Here is a 22,985-nt window from a genome sequence, read left to right on the forward strand (position 1 = left end):
AAAGCAGTCAGTTATTTTAGAAGCTTGCTGGCGCCACCTAGGCACGCGTGTAGAAAAACATGACTTTAAGAAAGCCCACGTGTTGCGCGTCTCGAGCGTCAGCTGTGCCCGCTGTTCAAAGGAAAACAGAATAGTTAAGCAGCGAGGCGTCTAGTACAAAGTGCGGTATTTGGTTAGAAGTATTCTAATTAGGACCCCCGGGGCGCTAACAAAAAGGTCGTCACCAGCATAAAATATATAATGCTGCCCACGCCCGCTTATTCTGTCGTATATTTTCGCCTTGCATTGGTTCGGAGCAGCGAAGGCAGTTTCTGACCGCGCTATTTAGTTGCTCCCTGGCTCAACTGATTTCGACAGCACACCCTACGGAGAAACGCGTCCAACACCTTTAACATGTGGGGTAGCATTTCGACGCGACTGCCAAGTAAGTATACCCGTGCTGAAGTGCCTGTGACCGGTAGTTGCGCAGCTGATTTGAAAGACGTTCTCGCTTGCAAGTCTCAATGTTCCACACGTGGCGAGTGATAAATGTCATGTATTTAAACTGGGAACAGTACCTATCTGAACCCGCCAACGCTGCTGAGTAAACGCCCATTCATCAGCGTTGTCTTATTAACGTAGCTTTGACACGTCTTAAACGCGGGTTCAATTTCAGGTCGAGCTACGGCTGCAGGCTTCCGCTTGTGCCAGACAACGGCAGCAAAGCCCGAATGCGGTGCGCGGCAACCTCGGCATTACGGGCAGCCGACGGCGTCTACACACCCGCACCTTCTTCAGGAAGGCGAGCTGACACCTGGCTTGAAGCGCCAAGAGTTCGCCGAGAGGCGGCAGAAACTCATCGACGGCATTCTGCAACTGTGTGCCGTTTCTGGATCCCCTGGGGCAAGGACTACTAAAAACCATGCAGTAGTCGTCCTATCAGCGACGAAGACTTACATGTCCGACAAGATTCCATACCCTTTCCGCCAGAACTCGGACTTCTTGTATCTCACTGGCTTCCAGGAACCGGACAGTGCCTTGGTGATCCACACAGGTACAGATCAGCAGCGACCGAAAGCGGTCATGTTTGTGCCCCAGCGAGACGCGCACGCCGAACTTTGGGATGGACCATGCACTGGAGCCCAGGGTGCTGTAGATCTTTTAGGAGTTGACGCCGCTTATGAGGTAGAAGAGCTTGAAAGTTACATTGACAAGCTTCTGAAAGCCAAGTACCCCACAACTCTTTGGTTCGACAATGCACCCAGCCAACCAGAGGCAAGTGCAATCCTCAGGCGGCTTGCTGAACAGAATAAGAGCAACGTTGCGGTGGAGTCTCCTCGCCTGCTCATACAAAGGACACGGCTGATCAAGTCAGAGGGAGAACAGCAGCTGATGAGGCAGACTTGCAGAGTAGCCTGCGAGGCCATGACAGAAGTGATGCGGGCATCTCATGCAGGGGTAACTGAAGCGCAGCTGCATTCGAAGATGGAGTTTGAGTGTCGTATACGTGGTGCCCAGCGACTTGCCTACCCACCAGTCGTCGCTGGAGGTGCACGAGCAAACATTATTCATTATGTGGCAAATGACCAACGAATCCTGGATAAAGAACTTGTGCTGATGGATGGAGGTGAGGGCAAACTTCCATGCATACGTAAAACTTGGAAGCACTGACGCTTTAACAAATTAGTCGTATGCTTGCACTGACATACATACCTGTAATGCTGAATGAAGTTATAAGTTGACACCATGGATAAGCTGGCACGAAAGCGATGTTAATGTATGTTATTTGCCTCTTCACACTGTCATTTTGATAACAGCACGCTGACGTGTGTATGTGTTAGGATTTTCATTGCTATGTATGGCTGCTTTTAAAATGTACTATAATGTCAGTGCATGTTAAAGAACGCCAGGTGGTCGCAATTTCTGGAGCCCTTCACTGCGGCATCCCTCATTGCCCGAGCTGCTTTTGGACATTGAATCCCCCATAAACCATCACATACATTGAACATGAGAAAAGAAATTTGCAATTTCCTGGGCTCTTTGAGGGTTCACAAATTCTAAGAGTTAAAAAAGGAAAAGGAATATTTGTACTGCCATGTGGAAGAAAAGCTTCAGCCGGCGAATGCAGCTGAAATACATTTCGCCAGAATTGCAGATGAATTGTTGTGCAGCCTACAGCTATCATTTGACAAAGAAACTTGAATGCGAATCACTGACTTGTTTGGCTGCTTCTTGGAGTTATGTGTGCACCACTCAATTCAGTTATGTGAAGTCGACCTGTTGCTTTGTCCTGCTCGAACTCTGCAGATTGCAAAATTTAGTTTTAAACCTGTAGACGGTGGTTGTTAGTTGGCTGCGTCATCTTCGTTGACCAGCAGTTGCTACAAATAACACTAGAACACTGTTCTCTGCATTAATCTCTATCTTGAGTAATCTCTCGTGTGAACTTTTTTTCAGTTCACCACCAGGAGACCATACTTTACATGTGTAAACTTGACTTGCTGGGAGAAAGCCTTGGTGAAGCCGAAGATGGCTTCTGTTACTTAGCCATACTGTTAACCTCTTTTGGCATAATATTGTCATGACCCATGTTTGCAAACAAGCAAAATTCTGGAACTTGTGCTTGGATGCTCTGAAGTCAATGTTGAATGCATGAATTGTGGCCAGAGTTCATTTGGCTAAACAGTACGCATCTGGCACTGCCTAAAGATCAAGAGTAATGCTGGGAAATTTAGTACCTTTCAGTTTTCTTGGAATTTGGGCCTTATGTTGTGACATTATGTTGTGAACTGCAAGCCTTCCTTCAACTGCCATCCTCTTGCTCAGTGTCACTGTGAATTGGAGTGTACAGGTTGCACATCTCTAAGAATTGCACATATGAAAGTCTCAAATGTATAAAATGTCCTGGAAAGGATGTTAGGTTTAATACGTAGTTGCGGAGCTGCATGAAATAGCACTCAAGTACAAATTCGCACAAAAATCTGTGAAACTCGTAAAATGAGCATTCTTCAGGTATTGCATATCTTATATGCAAACCATCAACATTTATATGAAGCAGTTGAAGAAAAATGTGTTAGTGTTGCAGTACAGCTCATGTGATAATCTGGTCTGCTACCATTTCTCAAGCAGGAAAGTTGCAGCACTGCGCTCATAGATGGCGCTGATTGTTTTTGCCTGTGTGGTAGATCTGTAGAAACAATTCGACACCTCATACTCATATGTAATGGTATCCATTTGGATGTCGATGCAGGCACAGTCACTCTTCCTGAGGCCCTAGGGTTTAAAGATAAGGTCGTGTAAATAAATCTGCAGTGGAAGTTAGCAAAAAGCGATTGGAGGATTGGTGGCTGAAAAGCAGAGAGGTGACTTAAGGTTAGAAGTGTAGGAAACAACAGTGAAAGAACATGGCGAATCTTAATCAGAATTAACAACACAGTTGAAATAAAATAATAATAAAAAAGCTGAGCATGGTGGCAATTGCCACCACCCCGTTTCAAAGGGGGCGCTCCTATCCATCCATGTGCCTACTTTGTGCAAAGTAGAGGGAACTATCATTTGAGAATAGGCCAAGTGTTGCTTTCTGTTCCACAGGCTGTGAGCTTCATGGCTACACCAGTGACCTGACAAGGACGTGGCCCATCAATGGCCGTTTCGAGCCTGGCCAGCGAGAGCTGTATGAACTGCTCTGGGATGTACAGCAGTTGCTGCTGCGAAGGCTTAAGGAGCCAATGTCGCTCGACTCCCTTTTCCACATCATGTGTGCCCAACTGGGACATCGGCTACGAGAAGCTGGCATTCTGTCGCCCAGCACACCAGACTCTGAGCTTGTACAGGTATGCAGATTAATGTGGGTATAGCAAGGGTGTGGCTGTTAAATAATGCATTGTTTGGACCATCGGCAGTAAAGAATTATTGCCTGCATTTAGTTTCGCAACTTTGAAGACAAATGAGACAATCGCTCTCATCAGATATTAGGTCTACTAAATAGGCTGCAGTATACTTCCTCTGCATGACTTTAAAGTACCCAAGACCTCACGAAAAAGTTTAGCGCACTCACGACGAATGACAAGGGAGACAAGACAACACAGGCGCTTGTCTCCCTTGTCGTTCGTCGTGAGTGCGCTAAACTTTTTCGTGATGCATTACCAACTAGCTCAGACGTCGATCTTTCTACCCAAGGCCTAATGGTAAGGGAAGAAAAAAAAATTGCTTTTCTTCCTAAAACTGGCCATATCACTGTGTGTAGATATTGAGAAAGTGCGATATGGTGATGAACTCTTGGGGGCACCTTGTACGATTTCTGGTGACTGCAGCTTGTACACTGTTAGTGAATGGTTATTCACAAACTATTGCATGAAATAAGCAAGGCATTGCAGCAAAATCTTTTGCGTGTACTACAAATGCAATGCACATTCAGAGAAATGACAAATCTGATGAAGGTGCAAAGAATAACAAAAAGCAGTCCCTTGGCATAATGTGCATGTGTTACAGTAGACTATTTATTAATTTATTAATCAGATTCTGTGCTGAGTATGCCGGCTTGTGTACTGATTTGCATATTTCATATACCTATACATCGCAGTCTGCCTCTGTGTCTTGAGTGCAGAATTAAGCACTGAGTGACGATTGTTGATGGACATATCAATGCATTCCAAGTGTTTTGTACAGAACATGGTAGACTTTGATCATAGGAACGGGCCTGGTCTGCATTGCACTGGCCTGGCAGATAACGGTGATTGTGATCATGTGTTCAGCAGAGAGCTTTTGCATGAGTTGTTGCAAAAACATGCATACAAGTGCTTCTCTCTGGCACTGTTTTTCAGCACACCTAACTGCAGGACCATGCCCTCATGCATTCGAGCAGTGTCTGGTTGAGGCTAGAAGTATGCAAATATTCGAAATTTTTGAATACTTAATTGAATATCCTCTTATTCAGTTTGCTGAATGAATTGTGCACATTGAAAATTTTTCAAAGCTATTTGAATATGTTCTTAAGGATTCAAGCAGTTCTCAGTTCTTGATAATTGGTATGAATAAATGCCTCAGTTTTCTGCATGCAGATTAGGCCCGGAAGCGCTGCTGGTATGCAAGTTGAAAATACAAAAGAACTATATTCATTCATTAGGAATTTGTTCAGAAGTTGGAGAGGCTGGACATGACCCAGAAAAGCAAATTATATATGAAACTATTCATGTAAACCTAACCTAAAAATAGTTTTTGAAGAGCTACTGTTAAGGCCCCCGTTCAGCGGAAAAAAAGCGGCATCAGCATTGTGGCCAGAAACCCATGTCACACGTGGATGTCTCAAATGAAAATAATTGAAAAGAGAATAGGTGGTACATGTCTCAAATAGCTTTATGAAATAACTGTTTTTACATAAAGAAAAAAATGAACCGATGATTACGATACTCCCTAATGCGAAACTTGAGCGCAGCTTTTTAGGTATTTTGATTTTACGATATGTTGAGGTACGGATATCAGGAATATATGGTCGTGTGCAGCGTGGCTGGTGAGGACGGTCTGTATGGCACGGAACATTACACAGCAGCTGCCGAGAACGGAGTGGAGTATGCCACGACTACCTCGCTAATTGGGAGATCGTGGGAGGCAGAGCGCGTGCAACTGCTGGGAGCATTTCACTGCAGCCGCTGCGGACAGATCTGCACTCATGCTGGATGGATGGATAAAGCTGAACCCTTTAAATTGGGCAGTGGCACACGCCACCTAGCCGTGACTCGTAATACAATTCGTACTTAAGCTGGACGTACGCCATGCTCCTCTTTGCCTTTAGTGTGAGCCATTCCGCAACCTCTTGCAGAGGTGGATGAAAATTCAATCCTGCCTTGATTTTAGCCACCAGTCAGATAACCTTTGTTTAGTTATTTCTACCCGTCTACTGTCCTCAAACCCCAATGCTTTGAATAAACCAGCCCCGTTGCTCTCAACTGTAGGGTGAAGCTCTTTAGAGAAAAGTAACAAGCGTTTGGTCGTTTCCTCTTCCCCTCTACACACACCGCATAACATGCCCTATCTCTTGGTACTTGACTGGGTAAGTCTGAGCCCACAATAGTCCTGTCCCTGGCTTCAAACAACGAAGAGCTTCCCCTAGAATTATCGTAGATATTTTCTTTGCAAATTTCCTGCTTGAACGTTTTGTATGTCCCAGTGCTGATTTTGTCTGCATCCCTGTTTTCCACAGACCCATCTTTGTTCCGTTTTCTTAACCGATAATTCTATAAGCAATTCCTACATAGGTACAAGTGGGGTTTTATGTGTGTGCGATGGTGTGGTGTGTCATGTAAAGTGGTACCTTGGGAGTGTATGCTAATGAGTATGTGTGTAATTAGAGAAGTTATAATAATGCAAATAGTAATTAAACAAGCAGCAGAGTGCATGTTGTTTTTATACTCTTTGCTTGAAGTGGCACAGTGACGCTGGCATGTGGTGGCCAACAGAAAACCCCCATGATCTGATATATTCCGCTGCTCCAAGAGATGACACATTGTGGAAGAGTTCAAAAACAATAACATGGAAACTGTGTTGCGATGAATGTATGGATGTGAACAAAGAATAGCGACTGTTTAAGAAGAGAAACCGCTGAAAAAAAAAAATTTATGATGAATGTATGGATGTGAACAAAGAATAGCGACTGTTTGAGAGGAGAAACCACTGAAAAAAAAAATTATATAAAACGAAATATGAATCAATCAAAAGTGCATAAAAAAGTTAGTACTGTAGGAGGTCCCAAAGCAAAACTCTCTATATCTCCATTTTTTGCCAATATCAGTCGACATTATACCATGCAAAGCTTTTGTGTGCAACATTCTGTGAAATATATGTTGGGCTGTATTAGCCTAATATGCCAGTCTCTGCACCTTAGCATGGAGACTATCAATGAGAAGAAGCTGATGCATTATTTGCTCAAGGCTGAACGATAAGGCCAGTAGTTGCACTTGCGTACTAGCCGATGCTAGCGGCAACTTAGCAGTAGTGTATTTAAAAGCATCACTAGCAGTTCTGACCGCCTTTCATGACAAATATGAAAGTTTCCAAGTGTTCTAGCAAAGTTTCTAGCACCTTTTTTGTAACACACCAGTTTTGAGCCAGGATACTTACCACGAGCATATGAAATGCATGCAGGAAGCTCATCAGCTGTGCCCGCACCATGTTGGACACTACTTGGGGATGGACGTCCATGACACGCCTCTGATTCCCCGCAGCCTCCGCCTAGCTCCAGGATGTGTGCTTACAGTGGAGCCAGGTTGGTGACAATTTCCTTGAGCTTTGCATCAGTGTTCTGTGCAATTATTGCAACGGCCATCACTGTGATGTGCGTTAACTTCACGGTGAACAAGCAGGTTGCACTGAAAGCTAAATGAAGGAGCCTTGGAACATGTTCAGTCAGAGCTGCAGTTTCTCCTTGCCTCTCTTTTTGCAGTTTCTTTTGTCCTCTCGGCGTTTCAAATGTGCTAGAAAGCAATGAGAAAGCAGCTGGTATGGGACATGGATAACTGGAGGGCACTAGGAAGGGCCTCTTTCTTGTAAGAGGATGTAATGATGTTACTGTTGCCACAGCTGCCACTGATGATGAAGAAAGTAGCATGAAAGTAAAAATGGTGTGTCCTACAGTGTTCTCAATGCTCGTCTAAGAATTTGTGATCGTTTTGTCTTGCTTTTTCTTTATTATGATGAGCCTATGATCGACATGCACTGTCAGGGAATCTGGTCAATGGTGGAATTTTTTTCTTAGATGCAGCATAACCTGACACAACATGAAGTCGCGAAAGGTGAAGAGTCGAAAGAAACATTGGAATGTGCTGACAGAAGTGGTTGAAGTGCCCCCTTTTCTCAGTTATGAATTTGAAAAAACCCTCAAATAGGCCATAAAAGCCCACCTATAATACGAGGTTTTTTTTTAACAGATTTTAGCACGTCAAATTTCTACCTTGTTTTATATGCGGATCCAAACAATTTTTGGCCGAAATCCGTAGTTCCGGTTTCGTTATTCACGCTTCCAGCAAGAGGAGGTGCTCTCTAGCGGTGGCTTAGGTCGGCAGTTTTGATTTCGATGCCATTTCACTACGCCGACCTGACCTCGTGACGCCCAGAACGATTGCACCTTGCATGGTATTAAGACCGCGAAAGCAGCACTCGACTGCTTCTAAAAGAAGAGTAATCGTAGCTGCCGAAAGCGTAGGCACTGCGTCAAGCACTGCAACTTGGCCTGGATGAGGTAGGGAGAACCTGCAGTTACTGCCACCGGACACGGGCCTCTCCACCAATGCTGTGCATTTAGATCACGGACACTAGGCCAGCATTCCCGAGGAGCTCGCCGGTTGTTATTTCAAAAAATGCAGGATGTCGAACACGCTTGACGATACTGAAGATATGTTTCTGTGGGAAGATATCTCTGACAAAGGCCTCTCTGAAGACAACAAACCTGGTGACGACGTTCACTAGAGCTCAGACTACGGACACTTTCGAAACGTGCGACCGGTCAGCACATTCTCACGGTGCAGGACACGAGTGGGTGTGAGCGGAGCTCCTTCGTACCTGCCACTCGCGCTACACGGGTTGTATCCGGCGCGCCAGCGCGCACAAATAATCGCAGGGAGTCCGGCTTCCGCGACTTCTGCAACGTCTTTGAGCTGATGCACATACAACAAATGTATTGCAAAGTTTTTAATGTTGATGCGCTTCGGTTTCCAGGCATCTACATTCCGGAGGGCAACACCAAAGTGGCCGCAAAGTTTCGTGGAGTGGGCATGCGCATAGAAGACGATGTCCTCATGACGAGCACTGGTCCGGAAGTGCTGACTGAAGGCTGTGCCCGAGAGCCAGACGGGCTGGAGAAATTGTCCAGTGGTTTTCCTGCAGACGTGAAAAGTTGAGCGGTGCCTAGCTTTCTTAGGCCGTATGTCTGGTATGAGATGACGCCCAGTAGGACTCGTAGAACTGGACAGATTCTGGCGAGATGCGTGGCTGCACCACCCTCAGTGCTGCCTCCATGTGGCGGCCCTCGATGCACGTGGCATTCATGTCTTCCTCCAGAGCGCACAGTGCTGCTTCTTGACAGACGGCCACGACCTGTCAAGAGCCAAATCAAGCTGCAATCAGCAAATTGTGCCGTGCCACCATGCCAGTTCCAGAGATTAAACAAATGCCTTAGGACTTCCTCCACTGGCAAAAGAAAAAAGTGCATCTAAGCGTTGATTTTGTGAGAAATGGAGTGAAATGTGCATGCAGCTGTGTTTTTGATGAACAGAAGTGTGTCAGATGCAAACTACAATGAGCACTCTCGGCGGACAATAGGACAGTCGCTGCGTTAGCCCGCAATGCCCGTGTTCACTTTAGTTGTTTTTAGTTATGTCAGTAATCATTTGTGTATTGAGCGGCAGGGATGTTTCAAAGAATGCAACTGTGCAAAACGTGGGAGGTTATGATTTGATCTCTTGGTATGCAATATGCAATAAGACAAGCACTCTATTATGTCCTTGGCACCTGTGTTCACTTTGTTTTTAGTTGCACTGGCCTGTTAATGCTCGTGTTGTGTGTTTTTATGCATGGAAGAATAATGTACTGTGAAGAAACTTCCTGCTTGGCCATTAGCACGAATTTGTTTTAAGCAAAGAGTCTTAGTCATGACTTGCAACTGTAAAAAGCGAAATGAGCTGGTGTGCTTGTTGGGTCAGCAAGTTTGTCCAACAGTTAGTGCCAAACGATGTTTCATGCAGTGTTTCAGGTGCAGCTGAAGAATTACATATTGTCTTCCTACTGTAGCATATTTTTATGAGTGCTTTTGTTGTCCAATAATGTGTGCCTTTAGCAGGAGCCACATTCTTGCAGACAAATAAAGCTAGTACTATTTTAGGTCTCAGATGACTGCAGTGTATCCTCCTTGTGTGGACAGGCCTACCTCGTGAGTTCAACCAATAAAATTGCTGATGACAGGTGATGACACTCTGAGAGCCTCACATAATGCTGTTGTGTACAGTCGGGGACAAAAGTCTCCGGAACACGTGTTTCTCAAACGAAGCTTGTAGCTGTACTATCAGACAGTGGCTGGAGACCGCACTAGTGGAGATGAAAGAACAAAAATTTAACTTTTACCTCCACAAGTGTGGTTTCTAGCAGCCAACTAATAGCAGAGCTATCGGCTTCGTTAGAGGAACACATGGTCCGGAGACTTTTGTCCCTGACTGTACATATGCAGAAAATTTCACAATGCACCTTTTTGCACTTTTCATGAGTGGTTTTAATTCAGATTCCTTAGATGCCTAAACATGTTGAAGTGTTATAAAGGAAACCGTACAGAACAACACACATTTAATTTATTCATTGCTGCCACAAATCTAGAGGTGTGCAGCCTTTTCTGCTTCATCTATTTCGCAATGCCTTGAAGCTGGACCACCAATATGAAACACTTCAGTATGCTTCGGTAATGGTGATTCATAGTGTCCCTAACAGTGCGACTAAGGCACTCGCCTGTCTTGTTGGCTACCACTGCTAAGCTTCGAGTATACACTTAAGCTTTATGGGATGCCCATCATTCAAGGTTGATGCCTGCGTACTTTTGCATGCTGATAAGCTTGCACTGTACATCCTCAGTTTTCAAAAGCAGACAGGGTTTGCCAGTCTTGCCTAGAGAATTTTAACGGTACGCTGAGGAGGAAAAAGTTTAATCTGGCAGCAGCCGCATGATTCAAGACATGTCCATGCGCGTGTGACTTGTGTAATTGTTTCTAAACCCTGAAGCTATGGGACATTACACCATTTTTTCTGCACTGCTCAAGGATCCTTTGTAAGCCTGGGACCCTGTGTATGCATGGTCTAACAATGGCTGTCATTGTTAAGGCAATGACAGCAGTATTCTCACCTCTGCGCCAGAGTAGCCCTCTGTTTTACGTGCCAAGTCTTCCAGAACAACATCATTTGCCAAGGGCCGTTTTGAAAGGTTGAGGTGCAGAATTTCCTTTCGCGTGTCGAAATCGGGCAAAGGCACATAGACTATACTGTCCAGCCTTCCAGGTCGCATAAGTGCCTGCACAGAATGCAACAATGCATGAGAATTAAAATCCAGCGCTGAAAGAAAAACAAAATGATAAAGTTTGGTCTTGCTTTTAACATGCCAAAGTGACTAAAGCTATGAGGGAAAGCGCAGAGAAGGGCTGTGGATAATTTCGACCACCTAGGTTGTTTAATGTGCACCGACAACGTACAGTACAGCTGCAACGGAAAAAGAATGGCACAAGTGAATCATGACAGGAGCGAAAAAATCGCGACACGCGGTGCTATTGTCGCCGAGTACACCGACAACGAGAGTGCCAGGAACATTCCATTTCCTAAATCGGGGGCTGCCGGCAGAAAGCAGTCCACCTAGACATACGCCCATCAGAAATGCAACATCTTAAACGAACGCCTGTAGATGTCTTATCAGCCAAACCATGTGCTATGGTGGCTAAGCACATAATCACGTTTTATTTATATTTTTTTTGCGCTGGCATGGCGAGCAACGTTATTTTTATCACCGTTTTCCTTTAAACATGTGCTGGGGATGCACAGTCAAAAGTGGGGATGCACTGCCAAAAGTAATGTATGGCAGTGCCTGCTTTCGTATGGGCTGCTTTCTGTCGGCCACCCCCACTTTGGAAAGTGGAATGTGTCAGGCACTCTCGCTATCTGCGCATTCGGCTACAATAGCGCCGCGTCTCGCATTTTTTCTGCTCCGGTCATGAGTAACTTGTGCTAACCTTTTTCCGTTGCAGCTGTACACAGGCCTCAAGCATTTCGCCTCCATCAAAATGCGACCACCGCAACTGGGATTGAATCCACGTCTTTCGGGTCAGCAGCCGAGCACCATAACCACTGAGCCACCGCAGCGGTGTAAAATGGCCAATGCAAACAAAGGCAACTTAGTATAAAGTGAAAGAAGCACCTGTGCTGGTTGAAAGCTGGCAGCTACACTGTATCAGAGTATGCTAAGTTTCCAAAACTACAGGTGCCGTTAAATAATCCACATTTTTCAGAAAGCTGCTTTGCTTTACACAAGTATGCAACGTGTTGCCCACTGATTCTGAATCGTCGGGAGATGTTGAGGTTGCAGCTGGCTGCCAGCTATCCAGCTATGCACTGCGGGACTCTCATTATTAGCGGCACAGAACTGTGTTCTCAAGGTGCCGTTGCACTACTCATATCAGTATCTTAAAAATGCTATCTGCTCGCTCTTGGTGAATAGGAAGCACTTGACAGATACCATCACTGTGGTACGGTTCAGTGTTCAGTTCAGTGGGTTTGAACCCGGGAACTCCGGCTCTGTAGGCGAGCGCCCTAACCACACTGAGCCAACATGGCAGGACAGAAGTCTGACACCTGCTTGCTTTTGTTCCTGGGTGACCCAATACCACAAGAGGAAGCTCTCAAAATGGATGGACATTACTTGAAACAAAGTATTTTTTGCCGCTACTAGCAATATTGCTTTCATAGGTCACTAGTATCCCATAAAAGGATGTTAGTGCATTGTTGCCAGAGCTGCAACGCTTGACACGCTAGTTTACTTGTGGATAGGGAAGCAAACATGTCAACACATTAGCAGAACTTCGTTTTATAACCATATTCTTACCTTCAAAAGAACCCAGATGATACCGTAATTGCAAAAAAAGAAATACAAAATTTTTTCCTCAGATCACATGCTTCAGTGTGCACCTCACTTTATATGTGGAACTAAGGTACGAGTATAGTGAGAAGTCTTATTATTTTTCCCAGCTTTTCAAGGTAGCTAAAGCAACCTTTGCCACCAGGTTACTGAGCTGCTAAGAGAAGCCAGCTTTCAATGACCTTGCAGCGAAGCCCGCGACTGGCGTGTCGGGGTGCACAAGAGTGAAATGAAGGTGGCGTGAGCCGTTCACAAAGAGAAGGCACTGAAGGAGTAAAGTGGAATAAGGAATGGAAAGAATGGTGAACAGGTGCAGGACTGGGCAGCACGAAACACCAAGCAGTGGTGGCACGGCGATGACAGCTACGGTTGGCATGAACAGTTTGAGGTCTAGTTATAATTGTAATCGTATTTCTTTTAAAATTTTCCTGAGGTCTCAAACTCCCCTTCACAGTTATACTTGTGAAATAAGGTAAATTAATCGTTTTCCCATCCTTCTCTTATCTAACAACAATATAATGTGGCTGCTAATACATACTTCTGCAAAAAAATGATTTTTTGCAGAATCGCAGGAAACTGGGGGCTAGGGGCCTTAAGCATATTCAATATGACCTCCAGTTAGGTAGTGCATCAATTCATGGTGGGCAAACGTCTTCAAATTTCAAGAGAAGTCCTTTCATACCGGTGTGGAAGACACAATAATAATAATAATAATAAAGAACACTCAACAAATACACACTTTTGGATGGTTTAATTAAATGCACGATGGCTTGAGTAGAATGGACAAGAAATGAATAAATGCATGCGCAACCCCCTTCCCCGCAGACATATTCAACAAAGCTATCGTCATTATCATCACGCCACTTAAGTCCACTGCAAGAAAAAGGCCTCTCCAATATACCTTGACCTGTGTCAGCCACAACCACCCTATCCCTGCAAGCTTCCTAATGTCAATTGCCTACCTGATTCCTTGCCGCATCCTGCTGCATTCCCTTCTCTTGATATCTACTCCATGATGCTAAGGGACCATTGGTTATCCGTTCTATGCACCACAAGTCCTCCCCATTTCCATTTTTTTCTTGATTTCAGCTAGTATATCACAAGTCATGTCACCACAAAGCAGACATGACTTTGTGATATCTTAGCTGAAATCCACTCTGCCCACTTCCAGTCTCTTAATGTTGCCCTTATTACTATACGTAGGTAGCAGCACAGTGGTTCATTTAGATTCAAGCAAAAATGGGCCATGCACGCTTGTCATATATTGTGGCTTCTGGTGTAGCATCCTGTACGCAGCTAAGGACAAGTCCTACCTGGTCAATCATGTCTGGCCGGTTTGTTGCTGCTACTAGAATGACATCCTGAAGCTGTTCTATGCCATCCATTTCGGTCAAGAGCTGGGCGATGACACGATCCCCAACGTTGCTGCTTCCACTTGTGCTGCACAAAATAAGTACGCGAATCATAGTTTTCTTAAATTTGAGCAACAGCTGCTGTCAAAACTAAACTGTAAACTGCCTGAACATGCTAACTACAAGAAAATCCACGTAAAGTAATTTTACACGACAATACTGCTCAGCTTGGTTCTCCATAATACCCTGATAATGGATCTTTTGTGAGATTGTGTCAGCTGTGCACCACACCTATTGCTGTGTTTGCACACTTAGCATGAATTATGGAACTTGGCAAACGAAAAACTTTCCGTGCATTCTACATTTGAATATGTTTCATCAGTTGCGATACCACACGTAAGAACAGTTTTATTTGCTAGCAATAAAGCATTATGTATAACTCAAAAGCTAAGATGTAAAGTAGTAAAACAGTAATACCAGTGACAGCTACTACGAACTCACCTTCCTCTGTGTGCAGCCAAAGCGTCAATCTCATCAAAAAATACAATGCAAGGAGATGCTGCCCTGGCCTTACGGAAGAGATCTCGGACTGCTCGCTCAGAGTCACCAACCCACTTGCTAAACAGTTCGGGACCCTGAAAGAAAAAAAAAAGTGCTTAGCACCACCAAAAAGACCTTTTGTTCTCATTTGTTGTACAAGGGAGAGTCAATGCAATATGAAACATGGCAGTGTCAACCTTCGACTGTACGAGTGCTGCCACCTTAAACAGTCTTCCAAAAGGTAGTCATGAACATTGCTTCTTTTTCCTTCGTTTCCTTCCTGTGGCACACACGACAACATCAGAATGCTCTACACAACTCCTTTGAGGAATCCATGCCACAGCATTCTTCTGCCAAATTTCGGACAGGAGGTGCATAACAGGCATCACCACCATTGGCCATTCAACTGATCAGCAGTTGTAGTCTTTCATGTAATGGAAAGATGTTAAGCTTAAAAATTGAGCAGCATGTGATTTTAAAATTTGTAGTGAAAATGGATACCTGAAGAGCATATTTACAAGCCAAGGAAATCTAAACGAGAAACAGATGCTTTGGAAAATTTAAGTCCCCACCTGACAACACGAACGGTGAGTGAAGCGCCCTGAAGTAGACATAAAACATGAAACATGGTCAATGCATATGAGTGGCGGCGAAACAGGGAGGTTGGACAAGTGGGAGGGGAGAAAAGCAAAGAAACATGAGAAAAAAATTGGTCACATTATTTGAAAAATCCAGAGGCTTGGCATCTTGAGTGGTAGCCTGAACTGCAAAAACCGACACAGATGCTGTGAAAAATTTGGCACGAGGATCTCAAAATACAACAATGTGCCAAAATGGGCTAAGAGATGTTAACAACAAAGCAAGAAGAGCACTGCAAAAATACTTGCATGAACATCTAGCAGCAACTTGGTATGGAGTCAGCATTTAGAAAAAATCACCTCAATCTTCCATTATAATCTTGAGATAAACCAAGTTCATGCACTCGAAATAAAAACTATAGGTCAAAGGAATGAAAAAATTATATCAAAGCAAGTGCAATCTTGAACCTATGGTCACTGTTCTCTCTTTTTTTGACAACAATGTCACAAATCTGAAAGAATGGCTTTCGGAAAGCAGAACAACGAACCCGCATTATTACGGGAAAATTATCTAAATTGGGAGAAAAAAAATTGGCTAGACCTGGCAAACAAATGGTATTGCTCTTTATAAGCAAAATGTCACCACTCTGAGTAATATTTATTGGGGGGCTAGTTGGTACATATTTCGAGAAAAAGGTTGTAGCGCCGAAAAGGACAACACACAGCAAGCGAGACAGGACAGGTGCCTGTCTCGCCTCGCTTGCTGTGTGTTGTCCTTTTTGGCGCTACAACCCTTTCCTGGAAATGTCCCCACTCATACACACCTTCTGTGAAGCAGTTTTTGCCTGATAATTGCATGGCTACGCCTGAATGTCCTCCATACTTGGCAGGCTTGAAAACATGCGACCTTTCCTTTTGCTTCAAGTGACATTGGTGCTTAAAGGAACATATATTGTGTTTCGTGATGTAGGAAAAAAAGTAGATATGTTGAAAAACCTGAACGAGGTCATTCTTGTTCGTGCCTTCAACTAGTGAAAAACATGGCTGTTCGGTTGCGTGAGCACAAATTGTGAACACATTGTGAGTTGCACAACTGAGGGGACATGTGCTAGAATTTTAACGCATATGAAGAGGTGTTATTGTATCACTTTTGTTATTCAATGGACAGACCTCGAACACATTGCTCAGCATTACAATAAAAGAATAATAGGTTTCAGAAAAAAAAAAAAGAAGCTGCTGCAAGAATGAAGCTAATAACTTCACTGGAATGAACTGAAAAGAGAATTGCAAAAACTAAGGGCTGCTTTATATAAGGTAGCACGCACTTTACAAAATTTGCATTTCTAAAAATGTGTCAACTTCACGTGAAGTGACATGAAATCTCACCTTGATGGCAATAAAATTTAAGCCGCTCTCTGTGGCCAATGCCTTGGCGATCATGGTCTTTGAGCAGCCAGGCGGTCCGTACAAGAGCACTCCACTTGGAGGTGTGGCCCCGAGGCGGATGAAAGCGTCCCTGTGCTTCCAAGGCCATTCCACAACCTGCTGCAGCTTCAGCTTCACCTCCTTCATGCCGCCAATGTCAGACCAGCGCACCTGCAAAATAAATAAAGCAGGCTGCTGATTAATGGAATAAAACTACAAAATTTTTAAGGGCTCTGAGCACATCATGCAGTGCGTTTCTGCTTTTAGGTTACAACCAAAAAATACAAAGGAAAAGGACACTACAGAACAGAAGTTATTGCTGCTGCTGTTGCTAGGAATATTTTATGACCAGCACAAAAGCATGCAGAAACATATTTCCTGCAAAAGCAGGGTGGTGTGTATGTACAGTCTTTATCAAAAGTAACCAGGCTGCATAGTTTGCTTCTAGCTCGTACAGTGGAGCCCTTACAGCTTCCCTGAAGCTGAAATGGCCGTTAAAGGTAAGGACTGGGGGTCTTCTTACCTTCCAACACCTTTCGATCTTTAGGAAAGCCACAAAGGCTCCGCTCTACAAGCCAGAAGCAAAGCATGCAGCCTGGTTACTTTTGACAAAGACGGTACATGACACACAATGGCCGTAAAAAGATACACAATGGCAGAACCATTTCCTGGAATCCATCAGCCTAACATTTTTGTTTTTTTAGTCTCTAACAAAATAAAATTTTACATCTCCTGCCAGCGTAGCATGCAAATGCTGCAGAGACAGCAGTCAGATGCCTTCAATGCTTTGTACAAGGTAGATCCTGCACAGATGGTAATTTTCAGATGACGCCAGGCTGCAATAGCTTATAAGTTAATTCTGCAATCCACCTCAATTTGGCACCCAAAATGTGTCGGTGGTAATGCATAAACAGACACACAACACTAAACACACCAATCAACATAGCATACTTGCCTTGGGAACTTCTAAGGCAACTTCCCGCATTGCACTTGGCTTTGTGTGTTGCAGAGCAGTGGCCACATCAGCTTTGGTGAGCAGCACAGTTTGGGACAAAGCAGCGTCACTTAAACTGCTGCCACCGACGTTCCTTTCAAGAGCACGTAGGGCAGCTGGAAGAAGGCGAAGGCAAAACTCACTCAGCAACCAAAGCCACAAAAGCAGAAAAAACTGTTTGTATTCAAAGTTGTGGTCACTGAACCATGCGACATGTAATTCAATAATACGCAGGTCTGTGGCAGACATTTTTAGCATAAAAGGAAGCTGTAGCACCTTTGCAACGCAGCAGCATTTGAAACACTGTCATCTTTGGCAAACCAATCAGGGTGCTGGCTTTTACATGATCACAGTGTGGTGAAATATGCCAGCCATATTTCAATATCGAAAGAAGGAGTTTGGATGTCAAAAGATGAAAACAGATGCTTACCATCAGCACACATGGCTGCTAGGTCTGCCCCCGTGAAACCATGGGCAACATCTGCTATTTCGCTAATGTCTTCATCACTCAGTGAGTGATTGACGTTGCTCAATATTTTTCGGAGGATCTGCACAAAATCAGAAAATCCATATCTGACAATTAACAAGAAAAAGAATTTTTTGTCATCCATTTTTTTAATTAAACAAACATATTACTATGCAACTGTAATTATTTCCTTACTAGAAGCAAAATTTAACTCCAGAAAAAGAGGACATGTAAGTCCTTAGAAAAGCCATGTAATGCTAAATTCACTGTATATTATTAAAATATTATGCCCACTAAAACACTCCAAGACTCAGTGCTGAACGATGCAAATGACATGAACAGGGCTATCATGAATGCTTCCTTTGAAAACTTGTTTCACATATTTTGTGTGCTGTTTTTGTCGCATGCTTTGTGGCACTGCTATGGTACGTACAGCTGCCATAGTGAGGAAGTACACGGGAAAGTTATATGGGTTACAGCTGGTTACCATTTAACACTTCACATGAAAGGCCAAGCACAGCCTATTATCTGTAAAATTTATGGCATGTAAAGGGTTGCAACTTCTTGATGATTTATGCACAGCATTCGTTTATATACAGTAGGTGGCTCCAATGCATAGCATTACCTGCTGCCTTCCCTGTGCTGTGGGAACACCAATTTCAATTTCTCGGTCAAGGCGACCTGGCTGGCGCAGAGAAGGGTCCACATAGTTTGGTCTGTTGGTGGCACCCAATACAAGAACCCACCTGTCTTCGACAAGCTGCAAGAAGACAGAGAATCTCAGTGCATGTATGATTAGTTTCAAAGAATTGAGATGGCCAAAATCAAGATAGTACAAGCAGAATAGTTAAATCCCTGCTACAGGACAGATCCAGACATACTGGCAATGAATCGATGAGGGACACCAGAGTGGCCACGGCCCTTGCTTCTTGACTGGATGTTCCCGATTCTCGCTTCGGACATAGTGCATCGATTTCATCTATAAACAGAATGCTTGGGGCTCTACAAGGTGATAAAGAAAGAACATTTGTATTTTTGAACACGTTGTATATCTGTGGGACTATGCAACACACTGTTTTAGATGAGATATATGGTCAGTGACACTAAAAGACTGCAAGGAAGACTTGCACCTGGTAAATCAGCGCCGTCACGTATCATTGCAGAACTGATAACACTGCTATTGATTGCGTGTAAAGTACTAGCATTATGTCTCCTTATATGTTAGAACGGACGCTATCACAATAAAAACAAGAAAAAAAAGGCTTTTGTTATACCAATAACACAAAGCTCAGGAAAAGAGTGCAAGCAAATAAACAGCAGCTCTAGTGAGACAACCTCACAGTGTAGTGGGGCTGGCACATTCTATAGCAGGAAGGAAAAGAGGTGAGCACTTTGAATGTTAGGTTACGTGAAACATAAATGCTCCCACAATATAAGACTGTACAGCTGCTGCCATAGCTCAGTTGGTAGAGCACTATACATAAAATTCAGAGGTCCTGGGTTCCAGTCCCACCAGTGACACATGGTTGTTTTCTCTTCCACTTTCTTATCAATTATCCTTTAGTCATAAAATGACTGCACTACTGACTTCCCACTGATTAACACCACTGTTGGCTTCCTTCATAAGAAGGAAACAATGCATAGCAGATCTGGACCTCACGTCAATGTCAGGCTTAAAAGTGTTATTGAACTTATTTCATGCCAGTTTCATACCTTTCATAAGCATCCTTGAATATACTTCTGAGTGTAGCTTCTGTTTCCCCATAGTACCTGCAGATGTGAAAGCGAGTGTCAGCAGAATGTACGTGGTTTCACATCATGCCACACATTATTTTGCAAAAGTACCTATACTTGTGGACAACTTTTTTTTGGCAATGCAGTAGAGGCTAGGCAGGAAAGGGAAATAGACAGCCCTTTCTACCCACGTTGTGGAGGTTCATTGTTTGGGCTAGGAAGGCAGAGACGGGTGGAAGGGAGAATCTATAGAGATACATAATAAACAAAACGGCAGGGGTACAAAACCCTTCTTCTCCACTTTCCTGCCTAGCCTCTACTGCATTGCCAAAAAAAGTTGTCCGCGAGTATAGGCCTGGCGAACATAGGTACGTGAAAGCAGAAACATACTTGCTGAAAACCTGGGGACCGTCTAGCACAATGAGGGCTGCTTTTGACTCAACAGCTAGTGCACGAGCCAGCATGGTTTTTCCAGTTCCTGGTGGACCAAATAGAAGTGCTCCTCTTGGTGGTTTCAACCCTGCAGAAGAACAGCCATGATAAATAGTGAGGTGAGTTTCCAAGCACTTACTTAATTACCTTATGACATTTTCTTCTTTGTAATGGAATTGGTGTCACAGTTTCAAAAATGAATTTACCAGCCGCAACCCAGGTACATTAGTCACTAACCTGAGAATTTGCTTTAAGAGACGAAGTGTGTGTTTACAAGCCTCCATGGTACGCCTAACAGCAAAGTGCAAACAATTGATATGCAATACAGATCAGGAGCAGTGTGCAGCTATTCACATGCACTAGTGCAAAGTAGAAAGACGGAAATAGGAGAACAGTTGGGCAGGTCCTGTTTATCCACTAAAAGTGCAAAGGAATGAGTTTTCTTTCATAATGATTGAAAAACTGAAAAAAAAAAAAAACTAAACCAAAATTGCAGTCACAAAAATTTATAACAGCAGTTTCAGAAACTGCTGTTACTGACAAACATGAAAACAGATCAACGTGAATGCCTCACAGAAAATGACACACCAGACGTCAACCACATAAGACAACCATGAAGTTTACTCCCTATTGCTGCACTAATTGGGAATGAATCACCTCATGATAGCAAAAATTCCCCTATTTTCTGATAACCTGATTTCAATAAAAGGTATGTGGAGTGAAATACTTTATGTGAACCTCTTTTGATTCTTAGCCTTCTCTGCCAGCTCAGGAGCCCCAATTAGGAGCAAAAGAAAAATAAAGGCCCTTATGAAAGGAAGATGCTTACTACTAACACAGTAAGCAAAATTTCAGCGAATGAGAGTTCAATATAAGCTCTGCAGGAAAAAAAAAAGATTGAAAAGGAAGTCGTTGAAAGCAATGTGCTCATAATGATACATGTTGGACTCACCAAATCGTGAAAATGTCCCAGGATGCTTGAGAGGCACCTCGACAAGCTCTCGCAACAGTCGAATCTCCTTGTCAAGACCTCCGATATGCTCGTAGCTAACACACAGAGGCTTCTCACGACTTTGCTCGGCTGCTGGCTTGACAATAACATCTGTTCCAGATCTGATCCGATGGAAAGTCACTCCTTCCCTTCCACTTTGGTGTCGCAGCATTGACTTCGGTGTGCTAAAGGCAATAGGGCTGTGGATAGACCACGATGTTGCCCTCGCAGGTGTTCTTGAAGAAGGAGATGGGGAGCTTGCAGTAAAACTGCTGTCACCACCCGGGTCTTCATGTATCCCAAGTCTTTTCATACTCTCATCCAAGCTCTCATCATTGTGGGATAAAAAGTGTTGAGACGAATTCTCCAACAAGGAACCATCTTCACCTCGTGTTGCAAGCACTTCAAAGCTCAGCGTTTGTCCGTAAAAGCAACAGTGAAGTACGGAACCTGGCTTCACAAAGCTTCCCACTGCAATAATGAAAAGCAAGAATTGTCAACAAAAACTACAGAGAAAAATGGTACCTACACCTCTTATGTGAGTGAAATCATAGTTGCTGTTATGTTGGAGGACCAGAAACCCGGAAAAAAATCGGTAAGAGTCCAGCTTGTTTCGATTCAACACTAAGGTTACATGCTATATGTGCATCAAGCATGCTAATCATGTAAATTTTAGCCACACTTACTGTTCTGATTTAGAAGACACCTTTGGAGGCTTGCATCACCCTCGTTGATATTACTTTGCGTGGGGACAACTGTAACTCTGCTGGCGGCGACAACTGAGCCACAGTGTCTCTTTACTATCACCGCTTTGCTCTTGCTGCTTCTGCACTGCTTGTGCATAGCTACGCCAGTGAGACCGACATTTAGAGATGGCCACGCAATGAGTAGACTTGTTTGTCCATCCAGACAGACCTCCACGACATCTTTGATCCCTATGTTGCATGTCCTCATGCATGATGGATGGAGGTATAAAAGCTGGGATTTCGTCCAATCCGGCAGCGAAATCGTGTCGTCACCTGGAGAGAACACAAAACGGGCATTGCGCTTTCATTACAGCCGGATCCTTATGAGGTGTGATATATTTTGGCACAGGTTTGAAAACCTAAACCACTAACCGGTAACCACGCGACTGTGTGATGACAACACAGTTGATCGAGTAGGAAAGTTGGATGAGTTAGTTACCAGAATAATCTTGAAGAGTTCCGTGTAAAGTGTTGTCGTGTATGAAGTCGTGATCTAGCTTCTCTCCAACGCCTTCCATGAATTTGCATCGTGAACAAATTCGTTCGTGCAAGGCAGCATCCTTTGATGCCACAATCACACCACAAGCACCGCACTGCAGGAAGTCGGATCGTGCAGTTTTCCCTTTGGGCGGCATGTTTCACAAACAATGCTGAAGCAAACAACTTCGTTTAATTATTTACACAAACCGAGGTCTCTGTCTGTGGCAAGAAGCGCCAAACGTCAACACCCAAAACAAAACGACGCGGCATGCACGTGCATAACATGCCGTTACAAGGACGGTAGAATAATTCCCACTGTTATTTCGACGAGAATGAAAATCACTAAGTAAAGAGAAAAAACAACAGAAATAAACGCTATTCTGCATCTTCGTTAGTAATTTTATAAAGCCAAAGCACCAGATATATTTGCAAACATAGTTATTTTCTTCCTTCATATTCGCAACTGTATTAGAAGTCGTAGGCGTGGCCGCCGCGATCTGCTCCGGCGGGCCTCGATCGCGGAGGCCACGTCGTAGGTGAAGTACTTCTTTTAATTCTGGCTAGGTGACGCTAGAATACTGCTGGCTGTTAAGCGCGCATTTTAAAGAGATGCTTG

At 43.9% G+C, this 22,985-nt stretch overlaps 2 protein-coding genes across 2 annotated transcripts; one reads left to right on the forward strand and one right to left on the reverse strand.

The window, feature by feature from the left end:
• Nucleotides 1–87: 87 nt before the first annotated feature.
• Nucleotides 88–9,934, forward strand: LOC149372346 (xaa-Pro aminopeptidase 3). The gene is made up of 5 exons (XM_089566809.1): nt 88–424; nt 656–1,606; nt 3,571–3,812; nt 7,120–7,240; nt 8,689–9,934. The coding sequence occupies exons 1-5, from the start codon at nt 394–396 to the stop codon at nt 8,868–8,870; spliced, it is 1,527 nt and encodes a 508-aa protein (XP_089422935.1). The 5' UTR covers nt 88–393; the 3' UTR covers nt 8,871–9,934.
• LOC149372347 (ATPase family gene 2 protein homolog A-like) lies at nt 8,647–22,656 on the reverse strand. The gene is made up of 14 exons (XM_089566808.1): nt 22,329–22,656; nt 21,830–22,162; nt 21,105–21,614; nt 20,111–20,240; nt 19,700–19,756; nt 18,868–18,988; nt 18,612–18,746; nt 17,951–18,068; nt 17,482–17,636; nt 16,488–16,697; nt 14,485–14,618; nt 13,945–14,071; nt 10,856–11,020; nt 8,647–9,066 (listed from the first exon to the last, which is right to left on the reverse strand). Exons 1-14 carry the CDS (start codon nt 22,522–22,524, stop codon nt 8,887–8,889), a joined length of 2,571 nt encoding a protein of 856 aa, XP_089422934.1. The 5' UTR covers nt 22,525–22,656; the 3' UTR covers nt 8,647–8,886.
• Between the last annotated feature and the right edge of the window lie 329 nt (nt 22,657–22,985).

Source organism: Amblyomma mixtum, chromosome 1, assembly GCF_055824585.1.
Source record: "Amblyomma mixtum isolate Tamu chromosome 1, ASM5582458v1, whole genome shotgun sequence".
NCBI classification, from domain to species: Eukaryota; Metazoa; Arthropoda; class Arachnida; order Ixodida; family Ixodidae; genus Amblyomma; species Amblyomma mixtum.